We start from the raw sequence: 14,267 nt of genomic DNA on the forward strand, positions 1-14,267 counted from the left end.
GCTCCTTGAGGGAGCCCCACAGAGCACCCTGTGGAATGGGCACCGCCCCGCTGTTCCGTGCCCTGGGGCTGAGAGGCTGTGGCGGGCTCTCACTCTGGCCTTTCCCTCTAGTTTTCAAGGCTGAGACATCCCCCACCCCCCTTGCTGATTCCCTGGGCCCTGGTTTAGAGCCAGGTGGGGGCTTGGGCACAGAGCCAATGTGGGTCTGGTGGGCCCTCCCTGCGCCTTCTCCCTGGCAGGCCTGCCTCCTGCCCACCTCCCCAGCTCATCCTCTCTGCATGTTTTTCTTCAAATCGGCTCTCTCTCTCAAACTTGAATTTATTAAAAGTCATCGTTTCCGGCCCTGGAAGCCAGCCAGCCTCACTCTCCACAAATAGAAGGGAATGAAAACAAAATGAGGTTATTAGACTCAAACTGGCACAGGAATGGGCTCCTGACTGCCTGTACCCAGTGCTACAGGACACATTAGTGAGTGACGAGGTGGCAAGTGGGTGACACTACCTGGCCGGAGGGCTGAGGTGGGGGCAGGGGTCCCCTGAGGGGCCCAGGACCAGCACTGTGGCCTTTCTTCCCTTCTGCCTGAGCCTGGCTTCCAGGGACTGTGTGTGGCGTTCCCCTTGATGCGTGGAGGGGACCCTGTTTCTCCCTGAGTGTGTGGCACCTCCAAGGAGAGGACAGGCTGGCCCAGCCAGACCCACTGACACTGTATTTCCAGGTTCAGGCTGGAGGGAGCCTTGGGCCCTGGATGGGGAGTAGGGTGCCTTTTTCTGCTACCGCTGTGCTGTGCTGTCCTGTCGGAGGGAGGAGGCAGCTGCTGGCTTGGGAGGAGCAGGTTACATAACATGTGCAGGCGGCCCTTCTGGAGCCCATTCCCCTCAAGCCCTGTATCCAGCACAGCGGCCAGCACTGGGGTGGGGGTGCTGGGCTGGGGCCTGGCACTCACCCCCGCCGCTGACCACATGTGTCTGGAATGTGCAGATGTTTCCTTGGGGGCTCTGACTGGCCCCCAGACCTCGCCCGGCATCTGGACTGGGGAGCTCTAGACTGGAGAGCAGGCACCCAGGCCAATCCCGTCCTCGGCCGAGGAGAAAACATAGGCAGCTCTGGGCTGCAGGGCAGCTTCCCGGCTTGTCTGGGGCGTTATTTCCTCAGCTCTGAAGGGGACTGCCCTTGGAGCCCCAGGGGCCACTCCAGCCCTGCTGTCACAGCAACCTCTCTCCTTGGCCTTCGCCTCTCCCCCCACTTACCTTCGCACTCAAAGTCCCTTTCCATCTCTTTCTGTTCTGGTCCTGGGACTCCCTCCCATCCTTTCCTCCTCCCCTCCCCTCTCCCCCCAACCCCTCCACTGCCACCCTCCTCACTGCAAGGCTTGGGGTGTGAGCAGAGGCAGAGCCCTGTGTGGGCAGGGGAAGCTGCCTTTGTCCATTGGATTGGGAGGGCCCTCAGCCCCTTCTGCCGGGCAGCTCCAGCTTGGTGGTGGATGCAGGGATCCCCCCTTCCCTCACCCTACCCTCTCTCTTGCTTGGAGCAGGAAAGATCAGAGTCAGAGGCATACAGATGTGCTATTGGGTGCTCAAGCCCTGAAGACAAGGATGCAGGCCCAGGGGAAGCTAATGGTGCTCCCCTTGAGAATGTCTGAGTTAGAAGGCAGAGGGAGTTGGGACCACCCCTGCGTGGGGACAGACCGGGCTCCCCAGTGACTGCTGGGGCCCTGCTGTGGGAGGAGGAGGAGGGCCCAGATGCGTGGGATAGACCAGGGATCTCCCCTTCTCCATCACACTTGCCTGTCTTGGAGCAGGAGAGGGGACGGCAGAAGGAATGGGCTGGGAGTGAGAGTCCCCATCTCCATGGGACTTGTGTTCAGTGTAGCAGGCAGTGGGGGCCCCTCCCAGACGTATCCCTGGTGCCTGGGGAGGTGACACATGTCTTGTGCTGTTGTGGGTGTGTGCCTGTTCCCAGGTCACTCCCCGCTCCCCAAGCTGGCCTAACCTCTCCAACCTTGGCATCCCTGGAAGTTGCTGGCTTGGGGTTTGCAGGGACCTGGGATGGTCCAGCTGGCTCAGAGGGTGGGCCTGCTTGGCCTAGCATCTCTCAGGGTGCTGTCCAGCCAGGCTGCTGGCTCTCCTCCCGTGGGTCTGGCCTCTGCTGTTTCTGCCCACTGTGTGGGCTCCTGTAGGCAGCTCCTTGGGCCTGCTGTGTCCTGTCGTTTTCCCCTCCCATGTCGTTTCCCCCCACTTTTGCAGGACTGTAGGCAACTGAGTGTGGGACAGGGTGTCAGATTGCAATGACATCACCTGGGGGTGCAGAGGAAGCTGAGGGGCTGGAGAGGGGATGGGGCTGGCCCGACGCCTTGGCGTTCCCCCAGAACAGTGATGGCAAAAGCAGATGGAGATGTGGAAAGTGGCTGTACAGGGCCTCGGGGCTGTGGGGCTGGGTGAGGACTCTACCTCTGTCCCCTTCCAACGATTCTCCTTTTAGTGACCCTCCCCCATGACCCTTCCAGTGACCTCCACTCCAGTGTTTTCTCTGCTCCCACCCTTCCCAGTGTACACTGAGCACAGAAACGGGTAGTGTTGCCCACTGTGCCCCTAGTAGAAAGCATATGCCCCCCCCCCATGTCTCCCAGACCCACTTCAAAAAATATTTTTATTGATTTTAGAGAGGGGCAGGGAGAAGGAGAGAAAGAGAAACATCAGTGATGAGAGAGAATCATTGATTGGCTGCCTCCTGCACGCCCCCTGCTGGGGATCAAGCCCGCAACCAGGGCATGTGCCCTTGACTGGAATCGAACCCAGGACCCTTCAGTCCGCAGGCCCACACTCTATCCACTGAGCCAGGCCGGGTAGGGCCCAGACCCACTTTTGTTGGCAGCTGCCAGACTGAAAGGAAAAAGCCTCCTCCCACCTCCATGTCGGAGGGAAGGGGGAAGCTGGGCTCAGATGGGGAGAGCAGAGGTGTCCCTGCCCGAGGCCCCATCTCCATGTCCCCTAGCCCACAAAGGTTCTCCCCTGGAATTCTCGGAACCACACTCTGGGCATGGGCTCCTGTCCCACAACCCTTGAGGCAAACAGACCTGTGTGTGCAAGCACACACTCCTGTTTCCAGATGGAGAATCTCAGGTCTCGGTGAGAGGGTGGGGCACCGAGCTCAGCAGCAGGGCAGGGATCTGACCCTGAGGCCTCAGTGCCACTTCCTGGAGTGGAGAAGGGCTGGGTCCTGACCTCCTTGGCTGGAGTGGCTTCTGACTACCCTTGCCCACCCTCCTACGTCAAGAGCAGAATGCGAGTGTGGAAAATCTAGGGTACCTGCCTGCTCTTGAGAATGGGTTTGTTACTCTGCACCTCTTCCAGCGCTTTCTTTAGTTCTCAGTTTGAACATTTGGGGAGCGGGGGCTGCGGTTTGCACCTGTGTTTCTCGTGCCTTTGTGTGCTGAGGAGGCACCGAGCCACACCGCTGATGGGCTTAGGGCTCTCAAACTAAATCAAGTCTCGTGTCACAGGGGAGGGCAAAGGACGTCTAGGCCTCTCAGTGTGTGTGGCTGCCCTGGTTCCCAAAGCAGTCAGGCTCTCAGGGTGCTGGGTGGCATGACTGCATGAACTGGCACCTGCACTGCCATTCGACCTTCTTGCTGGGCGGAGAGCCTTGCCAAGTGAGGTGTCCTGGCATCCTGCCTGGTTGGGCCACTTGGTCAGAGCAGTGGTGGGGCTGCTGTGGGTCCTCCTGGGGAAGCCCCTGTCTGGTTGCAGCAGGAGCTCTGACCCACCAGTGCCTCCCCCGCCCTGTAGGACCCCAGTCTGGTTCTGCAGAGGCTCCACCACTGGGAGGACCTGCCTGACCCGTGTGACTGTGTCTGGAGTTCCTCTCAGCCCCTCTTGCTCACTGGAGGACCGTGTGCTTGCTCACTTGCTGCCCGTACCCTCTGACTGAGGATGCCCTTGGCCTGCTGCCCACCCCCGGCAGGCCTAGGTGGAGCTCTTCATGTCCATGTGCTGTCTGCTCATTGGCAGAGAGAGACCGAGACACACACACACACACACACACACACACACACACACACACGGCTCCCAGTGTTAGCTGACTGAATCCATAGTTCAAATCCCCACACTCCCTTAGTGGAAGCCACAGGGGGACTGGGCCAAGCCCCCTGCATTGGTTACTCAAAGCCCAGTGGTGTCCCCCCAAAATCCCTAGGTAGCCCCCTGGCTATGTTGGGAGCCAGGATATTGGGAGCAGCCTAGCTGAGACCCAGCCTTCAGTCCCTGTCCGTGGTAGGAGGCCATCATTCAAATATTGGTTGCCATGAAGCTCCATGTGGCCAGCAGGTCTCCAGGGAGGAGCAGTGGTCAGAGGCTGGGGTGGGGGTCATTTCCTGAGCCTGGCTCCAGAGGTGGTCCTGGTTGTGAGCTGAGCGGGTAGACTGTGTCAGGCATCCCAGCCAGCCAAGCCCTGGGACCTTGTCTTCCCCTCACCCCCATGACCTTGGGGCCTGTGTGTGTGGAGACCCAGAGGCCTGGGCTGGTCCTCAGTGCCTCGGCTCCAGGAGGACCTAGTTTCCACCAGCCTGTTCTTACTCAGCTCTTGTTGTGTTCAGAGCAGGCTGGAGAAAGCAGAGCCAGAGGGTGACTGACGGGAGCTGGGCTTCAGGACACTCCCACCCCAGGCTGCCATGGGAGCTTGGCTAGGAGGGCCCGTGGTGGCGGGGCCAGGCCAGGCCAGGGCCAGGGATGGGGGTAGGACGGGGGAGGCTGTGTGTTTTAGGAGCTGGGCCTGGAGGAGGCATCGATGGACCCCGGTCTCTGCATGGCTGTGTGGTCACTGATGGGAAGACCGGGTTGGTGAGAGGCGTTCTGAGACATCAGAGGGCAGAGGCTTATGGGTAGGAGGTCCAGGCCTTATTTATTTAGAGACCTGTGGGAGCCTGGGGAGAAGATGAGGAGGATAGGGTGGTTAGGTGACTGGGGGTGTCTAAGTGGTCCCCGGGTCCCCGTCCCAGGAGATAGATGGGCAGAGTGACTGTGATCTCCCCCTTGGTGCTGGGAGGGAAAGTGGGATTATTGGCTGATGTCCTTGTTGTGTCAGTCCCGTCTTCCTTTGCACAGATTCTGGTGGGGTCACAGTCTGTTTCAGGAGATTCCCTTGCTCTCATCTTGCTCTCGTCAGTTCATCCACTCCTACACAGGCCGCACAGTTTAACATAGGGTCAATCCATGTTTCACCTTTTCTTGATGGTGTTTGCCCAATTATGCTTCTCACTGAGTCTGTGTTATCTTGACCGTGTGGGGTCATGCTATCGAGGTCATGTTAACCTTGAGGTTTAATTGGGGCTGTTACCATCACTATGGTGCTGGGTCATCCACTAGGGCCCTATCCCTGTTCATCTGGACTTTGTGCCCCACTGTGTCTCAGGGACATTCAGAGGCCCCCCCAGTGGCAGCAGCTGGCCCCTGTGTGGAGGGGGGTGAAGTCTGCCCTCTGTGGTGTGGGATGGCCTTGCTGGGCCAACGGGAAGGGGACTGGGCAGGGCCTTGGATCTGCAGGAGAGGGGGCAGGGCATGGATGGAGTTTGAGGGGCCCCAGGCCTCTCCTGCCTTGGTTTCCCCAGCCGAGAGTTCATTCCGATTCTCCATTCTGGCCCTAGGGATAGGGAACTTGGGGGTGGGGTCCTGGGGAGCTTCCAGGATGGCCTCGGGGTGGCTTTGTGTCCTGCCCAGGGATCCAATGCTGACCTGTGGCCGCCTTGTTTCCCAGAGATGTCTCCCACAACCTGCTCCGGGCGCTGGATGTTGGGCTCCTGGCGAATCTCTCAGCGCTGACAGAGTTGTGAGTGTCCCCTTTGGCTCAGCTGTGGAATTCCACAGGGTGGGAAGGTGGCGGCAGCTTGTCACCATTGTGGTTATGGGGGCATCCCTCAGACCCTGCCGAATCCCCCCTTTCTTTCAGGGACATAAGCAACAACAAGATTTCTACACTAGAAGAAGGAACATTTGCTAATTTATTTAATTTAAGTGAAATGTAAGTTACATTTTTTTTAATATATTTTATTGATTTTTTACAGAGAGGAAGGGAGAGGGAGAGAGAGATAGAAGCATCAGTGATGAGAGAGAATCATTGATTGGCTGCCTCCTGCTTGCTCCCCCACTGGGGATCGAGCTTGCAACACAGCATGTGCTCTTACTGGGAATTGAACTGTGACCTCCTGGTTCATAGGTTGATGCTCAACCCATTGAGCAACCGGCTGGGCTAAGTTGCATTGTTTTTGTTTTCTATTTACTTTTTGTTAATCTTCACCCAAGGATATTTTTCCATTGATTTTTTTTTTTTTTAGAGTGGAAGTCGGGGGTTGGGGGTTGGCGGGGAGAGAGGGAGAAACATCGATTGCTTGCCTCCTGCATGAGCCTGGACCAGGACTGATGATCAAGCCTGCGATCCAGGTACATGCCGTTGACCGGAATTGAACCTGGGACCCTTCAGTCTGAGGGCCAACACTATCCACTGAGCCAAACCGGCTAGGGCTAAGTTGTGTTGTTTTTGATGGGTGTCAGTGGCTTGACCCATGGCCCCCCAACAACACCCTGCCCTCCTGACCTAGCCTTCATACTTGCTTCCTAGTTTGAGACCAGACTCTGAGAGGCTGTTTGTTCACTTGTTGGGGGTTGGGAGGCTGACCTCCCTGGGATAAGGACGGCCTAGCTCTTCCTCAAGGCCAGGCCTGGTCCCCTGTACCTGCCCACCACACACTGAGTGCCTGGCCCTGCTCCTCCCACAGAAACCTGAGTGGGAACCCGTTGGAGTGTGACTGTGGCCTAGCTTGGCTGCCGCGCTGGGTAGAGGAGCAGCGGGTTCATGTGGTGCAGCCAGAGGCGGCCACTTGTGCGGGGCCTGGCCCCCTGGCTGGCCTGCCCCTCCTTCGAGTCCCCTTGTCTGACGGTGGCTGTGGTGAGTGTGGGCAGGGCCAGCTTCGTTTCCTGGGGTACAGCCCTTCCAAGCAGGGCCTCTGCCGGTGCTCGGGTCCCCAGCCTCCACAGTAGATGGGGACCTGGGGAACAGGGCTGAGACAGACTAACTGGGCCAGGAAGGCCCTCTGGACCAGGGTGTGGGCAGGTGGGGGAAGACCAGCAGTGGGGTGGGGTGGGGTGATCTGGGATCTAGAGTGGGGCCTGAGAGGCAGCCATCTGCCCCTTTCAGGTGAGAAGTACGTTGCCTGCCTCCCCAACAACAGCTCGGGTGCCACGGTGCTGGTGGCCTTCGCAGTTGCTCATGAGGGTCCACTGGTGCCCGAGGCCTGCAGTGCCTTCTGCTTCTCCACCGGCCAGGACTTCGCGGCCCTCTCAGAGCAGGGCCACTGCCTGTGCGGGACTGCCCATCCCCCCAACACCTCCTCCATCTGCCTGTCCTTCTGCTCTAGCTCCCCACAGCCCCCTGCCCCTGCCTGCAGGGGCCCCACCGTCCTCCAGAATGTCTTCCCTGCCTCCCCAGGGGCTGCCCTGGTGGGGCCCCAAGGACCCCTGGCCTCTGGCCAGCCAGCAGCCTTCCATGTCACTGCCTTGCTGCCTGTCAGCTCCACACACTGGGACTTTGGTGACAGCTCCCCTGAGGTGGACATTGCTGGTCCTGCCAGCGTTCATCACTATGTGCTGCCTGGGCGCTATCACGTGACAGCAGTGCTGGCCCTGGGGGCTGGCTCAGCCCAACTGAGGACAGAGGTGCAGGTGGAGGCGGCTCCCGCTGCCCTAGAGCTCATGTGTCCAGCCTCGGTGCACAGTGATGAGACCCTTGAGCTCAGCATCCGAAATCGTGGTGGCTCAGGCCTTGAAGCTACCTACAGCATCATGGCCCTGGGCGAGGAGCCAGTCCAAGGTGGGTACTTCCCAGGGCCCGGGTCACCACTCCTGTTTCTCACCCCAGGGTCAGGGGTGGGTGGGGCAGAGGCCCAGGTGGGCACACATTAATGCCCCGTCTCTCCCTGCCGGCCCCCAGTGGTGCATCCGCTATGTCCGTCTGACACCGAGATCTTCCCTGGTAACGGACACTGCTATCGCCTGGTAGCAGAGAAGGCAGCCTGGCTGCAGGCGCAGGAGCAATGCCGGGCCTGGGCTGGGGCCGCCCTGGCCATGGTGGACAGTCCCGCCATCCAGCACTTCCTGGTTTCCCGCGTCACCAGGTACCTGAACCCAGCCTTGAGAGGCTGGGAGGTGGGGGTGGCGAGGCTGAACACTGTGTTGGGGACAGAGCCTGAGACAGTCTGGAGGACAGGTGGCTGGAGAGACCTCAGTACCAGCCCAGGCTGGCGATGGGGCCAGACCCCCCTCCCGGTTCCCTGTGTGGGCAGAGCCTAGTTAGACGGTGAAACCATATCCTGCCTCAGTGTAGAGGAGGGGAAGTTAGTTGAGGGCCCGAGTGGTCACACCCATGCCCAAGGTCACTGGTTAATATGCTTGGCCCCAGTGCCTGGCCCTGACCACAGCACCTCATTTCTTTCTCTGTGTCTATCCCTGTCCCTCTGCTCATCCCTGTGTCTGTCCCTATCCCTATCTCTCTGTCTGTTTCTGTGTCCATTCCTAGCTATGTCTACAGTTCTTGCCCCTAAGAGGGTCTTCCTACCTTGGCAGAGCTATGGAGAATATCCCTTCGGGAACTGATATGTGGGTGTCATGGTCCTCAAATGCCACACTCTGGGCCTCCCCACAGGACATAGTGCTGGTCTGATTGAGGCAAGATCCTTTGGCTGGGCCCCTAGCCGCATGGTGAGGGTGGCTGGATGGGAATTACTATGGGCCTTGCTCTCCAGGTCGTGTCTCTGAGCCTCGGTTTTCCCATCTGGAGAGTAGAGGCAGGGCCCACCTGAGGGACAGCTATGAGAAGCCTGCCCCTAGAGAGGATGAATGGAGGGGCACTTGTCTTTGGGGAGCCCCCTGAGTCCTCACTCTCCACATCTGCAGGGGCCTGGACGTGTGGATTGGCTTCTCGGCTGTGGAGGGCGCTGAGGCAGGCCCGCGGTCTCAGGGTGAGGCCTTCAGCCTAGAGAGCTGCCAGAACTGGCTACCTGGGGAGCCACATCCCGCCACTGCAGAGCGCTGTGTGCGGCTTGGGCCTGCTGGGCAGTGCAACACGGACCTGTGCTCGGCACCACACAGCTACGTCTGTGAGCTGCGGCCTGGAGGTGCGCTGGGGCTGCTGGGCTAGGGGGTGCCTTCTGCCCTGGACCAAGACAGCTACTCTCCAAGCACAGTCTCCTGGCCCCAGAGCTCCTCCTACCCTTGGCTAAGACAGTGCCCCCCGCCCCCCGCCCCCACCCGGCTCCTTTCTTAGCCGGTCAGGGTTCATTAGGTGTTTGCTGAGCACCTGCTGTCGTCCTGGGCACCGGACAGAAACAAAGATAGAGGAAGCTGGAGGGTTGGGGGGCTGCTGCCAGGTGGCTCAGTCCTGCCCTGGCCCCTTTCACTCTCCTCTTTGGCCTGGGACCAGTACCTCATTGCACACTTGCCACCCCAGGCCCCGTGTGGGATGCGGAGAACTTCCTCCTGGGGGCGCCCAGCGGAGACCTGCAGGGACCACTGAGCCCCCTGGCACAGCAAGAGGCCCTCTCTGCCCCCCGGGAGCCCGTCGAGGTAGGCCAGCCAAGACCCTGCCCCCGGACACAGATCACTCTTACTGTGCCTCTTTAGAAAACAGCTGCTTTTTTTTTTTTTTATTTCAGAGAGGAAGGGAGAGGGAGAAAGATAGAAACATCAATGATGAGAATCATTGGCTGGCTGCCTCCTGCACGCCCTCTACTGGAGATCGAGCCTGCAACCCAGGCATGTGCCCTAACCAGGCATCGATCGGTGATCTCCTGGTTCAGAGGTCTATGCTCAACCACTGAGTCATGCCGGCTGGGCATCAGCTGCTTTTTTAAGGACCCTTTTAAATTTCCTGTGTGCCTAGAAGAGATGGTTTAGAATAGCAGGCGCCAAACTTTCGGACCTCGCGGACCACCGGTTGGCGACGCTGGTTTAGAAAACCCGCTGTTGCGCAGGGAGGAGAAACCCCTGGCCTGGTATCCAGGAGGGTTCTGAGTTCCTGTGCCTTTTCTCTCTGTGTCTGTGGATTTAAAAAACCCAGCAGGGGTCCTGCTGCTCACAGATGCTTTGACATGACTTTTCCTGCCTAGCAAAGCGTGTGGGGAGCCTCATAAAGCCCCCTGTTGTGGCTCCTTCCCCTCTCGGCTGGTGGGGGCTACACGCCAGGGTTTGTGGAGCTGAGCATACCAAACCCCCCTCCTACCAGCACCTGCTCCCCACACCTCCCCCTTCCTCCCCGTCCTTATTCCTTTCCACCTCACCAGGTGATGGTGTTCCCTGGCCTGGGCCTGAGCCGTGAAGCCTTCCTCACCGCTGCTGAGTTTGGAACCCAAGAGCTCGGCCGGCCTGCCCAGATGAGGCTACAGGTGTACCGGCCCATGGGAGGAGCAGGTGGGACCCTGTCCTGGTGGTGGGAGTTGGGGGGCTTGGGTAGCCCCTGTGCGTTGTCATGGCTGCTGGTCTCTTGACCATTGGACTGGTCTCTAGCCTCAAGGTGGACAGAATGGTGTCCACAGAGACCACTCGTGCCGGAGTCCCAAGGACAGGTTGGATAGGGCTTGCCTGGGTGGGGGTTCTCCCGGCCGTCAGCTGGCCCGGTGTTGGGAAGGGGAGGGGAATGATAGTAGAGGCCGGGAGTACTTCATGGCAGGGCCCCAGGTAGTAGTGGACATCCTGACTGGAACTCCCCGTAAATCAGGACCTGTGACACCCTTCCTCTCCTCACAGGGGTCCCAGCGAACAGCAGCGAGCCTGAGAGGAGGTCCCTGGAGAACAGGACTGAGCTGGCTCCTGAGTGTACACCAGAAGGTGTCTGGTGCCCCAGATCCAACATCTGCCTGCCACTGGACACCCCCTGCTACCCTCAGGCCAACGGGTCCACGGCAGGACCGGGGCTCCCAGGGGCCTCCTACACACTGTGGAGGGAGTTCCTCTTCTCTGTACCTGCGGGGCCCCCTGCCCAGTACTCGGTGTGTGTCACTGGCCTGGGTGCCACCTGCCTCCCCATTAAACAGACAATATGCAGATTCTTCCACATAGTCCACGGGCCCCCTGCCCACCCCCGGCCTTGTCAGAGCCCTTGTTCATCTCCCAGCACAAGAAGCTCCCGCCCCAGGACCGTTAGCTTTCTGTGCCTCTGAGGAGGACTCTAAACCTGCTGGCTTGGCCTTTTCCTTCCTCCTCTTCAAGTCTTGGCTGCAGTGTCCCGCCGAAGTCCCTCCCCTGTCCGGGAAGCCCCATCTGCCTGCATTCTCTCTGTCTTGCCTAGTGCATGTTCTGTTTGTCTGAGGCTGTCCCTTCTGTCCCCACCATGAGTGAGTGCCTGGGGCCCCTATGAAGCCTGGTAGAGTGAGTGAGTGATAAGTGTTGAGATCATGCGGAGGAGTGACTCCGGGTTACCTGCTAGGGTCCTGCCTGCCTGTTGGAGCCCTGGCCCAGTGTTCTCTGCAGGCCCCTGACCAGAGGTGGCCCACTGTGAGGCCCTGACACAGCCCCTCCTCCCTCTCCTGTAGGTCGCCTTCCGTGACCAGGATGGCCCCCTGCTCCCTGGTGACCTCATAGGCTTCCAGCATGATGCCGGCCCGGGCGCCCTTCTGCGCTGTACCCCAGCACTCAGCCATCCTGGCCCCGAGGCCCCATACTTCTCTAATGCCTCGGCCTGGCTGGGCTGCCTGCCTACCCAGCTAGAGGCCAGCCGGGCAGGCCAGGCCTGTGCCCTGCGGCTGCTCACTGCCACAGAACGGCTCACCCCACTGCTGGGCCTCAGGCCCAATCCAGGGCTGAGGCGGCCGGGACGCTATGAGGTCCGGGCCGCAGTGGGCAACAGCGTGTCTAGGTGGAACCTATCCTGCAGCTTCGATGTGCTCTCCTCAGTGGCCGGGCTTCGGGTCGTCCACCCCATCCCCCATGATGGCCTCCTCTACATGTCCACCAATGGCTCGGCCTTGGTGCTCCAGGTAGACTCCGGTGCCAACGCCACAGCCACGGTGCGCTGGCCCGGGGGCAACATCAGTGCGCCCTTCGAGGCCACCTGCCCGGATTCAGTGGCTGCCCTGGTGCCAAGCTGTGCCCATGAGGCCAACAACACCCTGTTCTCAGTGTTGGCACTGCCGAGACTCCATGAGGGCGAGCATGCAGTGGAGGTTGTGGTGGAGAACAGCGCCAGCCGGGCCAACCTCAGCCTGTGGGTGAAGGTGGAGGAGCCCATCTGCGGCCTCCGAGCCATGCCCAGCCCCGAGGCCCGCGTGCTGCAGGGCGTCCTGGTGGTGAGTGTGGCCAGCAGGTCTGTACGCCCTCTCCTGAGATAAGGTGTCCGTGCAAAGAGTGGCCTCTCCCCGGTGATGAGAGAGCTTGGTTGGTTAATGGGCAGGCCCTGTTAGGTGGCATTTATTCCTAAATTACTGAAAAGTCACTGCTGGAGCAGTGGCTCTAAAAACGTTTTTTCCGCTCTCACATTTCAAGAAACAAATTGTAAAACTCTTCGCATACTTCTGACCTCATTAACCCTGGGTGTGTCTTCAGGCCCTGAGCACTTTTTGAGAAGGGGTCTGATGCCACCTGGCCACATGAAGGCCTTCGGGGAAGGGCCTGTCCCTGGGCCTGGGGTGCCCACCTGAACAAGGCAGCCACCAGCTCTGCACCTTTGCACAGGGACTTTGGAAGGGCTGTTTCTGACAGTCCTGCCCCTGTACAGTGTGTCCCCAGCTTGCCCAGTCACACCTGTTCACACCTGTTCTATCAGGTGATGCAGGTAAATATCTAGCATGAGACGCATTGAGACTCATGTGCCTTCCCAAATGGCACTGTGCTGTTCAACTAAGGGGCTTGAGCAGGAGCCCTGGAAGGGGTGTGCCCGTTCAGAGATGACAGGTGGGGAACTGAGGTGCAGAGAGGTCAAGGTGTGACTAAACCCCAGCTCAGCCGGATACCATGTGGCTCCTTAGTCGAGGGTGAGCCCCGAGGCCCTCCTCCTACCCCTTCTTGCCTTCCCTCTCCCCCACAGTGTCTTCAAGTCCTGTCCCAGGGAGCCCCACAGGGAGGTGTGTCCAGGAGGGTAGACGTAGGCCGAGGGCAGAGTTGGTCCTCCAGAGACCCTGTGCTGGGCAGGGTCACCGTGGGCTGACACTGTGCCCTTTCCTCAGAGGTACAGCCCCGTGGTGGAGGCCGGCTCAGACGTGGTCTTCCGCTGGACCATCGATGACAAGCAGTCGTTGACTTTTCACAATGTGGTCTTCAACGTCATCTACCAGAGCGCTGCGGTTTTCAAGCTCTCGGTGGGTGAAGGGCGCAGGAAAGGCTGCGGGCGGGCGGATGACTAGTGCTCGCCCTTGCCTTGTTTCTGTTCCGCGTTGCTCCTGCCCACCCTGTGGTAGCTGGGGTGAGTGCCTACTGGCTGCCTGAACACCACCACCTGTCTCCACAGCTGACAGCCACCAATCACGTGAGCAATGTCACTGTGAACTACAATGTCACGGTGGAGCGGATGCATAAGATGCGGGGCCTGCGGGTGTCTGCAGTGCCACCTGTGCTGCCCCCCAATGCCACGCTGGAGCTGGCAGCTGATGTGCTAGTGGACTCGGCTGTGGAGGTGGCCTTTCTGTGAGTGCACTGGGCCCAGCAGGTAGCAGGGGTGCCAGGTTCTTTCTCAGCGCTCCTTCCCCAGTCCCCTCCTCATCTGTCGGGAGGTGATGGGTACATAGGATCTAGGAGGGGGTGGGAGCTGCAGCAGGGCTGGGTGGTACCCTGAATGAAGGTACAAGAATAGTGACTATAGCCAGGCAAGGGTGCCCCCTATGGGAGCGGCCAGCCTGTCCCACTCATCCTCCCAGATGTTCACTGCCTGCCTGCTGCCCTGCCAGGTGGACCTTCGGGGATGGAGAGCAGGTGATCGGCCAGTTCAAGCCTCCATACGATGAGTCCTTCCAGGTCCCAGACCCCATGGTGGCCCAGGTGCTAGTGGAGCACAACACCACTCACACCTACACCATCCCAGGTGAGGGCGGGCCCACAGCCCTGCTGGCCCCCACTGGGCAAGCCCTCCTAGGGGCAGCCCCCTTTAAGTAGCTTGGGGTGATGGCCCAGGGCCTTACTAGGGTGAAAGAGGGGTGGCTAGGGGTGAAGGGTGGACTAGGTCACTGATCCCTGTGAACTGAACTTGCTGATAGGAAACTAGACCCTCCTGTGTCCTTCTCTGAGCCTTTTTTTGGA

At 59.8% G+C, this 14,267-nt stretch overlaps 1 protein-coding gene across 1 annotated transcript in view; it reads left to right on the top strand.

The window, feature by feature from the left end:
• PKD1 (polycystin 1, transient receptor potential channel interacting) overlaps positions 1-14,267 on the top strand; it is a 40,372-nt gene that overhangs the window by 915 nt on the left and 25,190 nt on the right. The window contains 13 exon segments of the mRNA XM_015564052.1: positions 5,749-5,820; positions 5,941-6,012; positions 6,767-6,936; positions 7,186-7,857; positions 7,978-8,161; positions 8,940-9,160; positions 9,493-9,608; positions 10,325-10,451; positions 10,788-11,029; positions 11,573-12,325; positions 13,202-13,333; positions 13,483-13,658; positions 13,919-14,052. Of these exon segments, the coding sequence (XP_015419538.1) occupies positions 5,749-5,820; positions 5,941-6,012; positions 6,767-6,936; positions 7,186-7,857; positions 7,978-8,161; positions 8,940-9,160; positions 9,493-9,608; positions 10,325-10,451; positions 10,788-11,029; positions 11,573-12,325; positions 13,202-13,333; positions 13,483-13,658; positions 13,919-14,052 (3,071 nt within the window).

This window comes from Myotis davidii, unplaced genomic scaffold, assembly GCF_000327345.1.
Source record: "Myotis davidii unplaced genomic scaffold, ASM32734v1 scaffold599, whole genome shotgun sequence".
NCBI lineage: Eukaryota > Metazoa > Chordata > Mammalia > Chiroptera > Vespertilionidae > Myotis > Myotis davidii.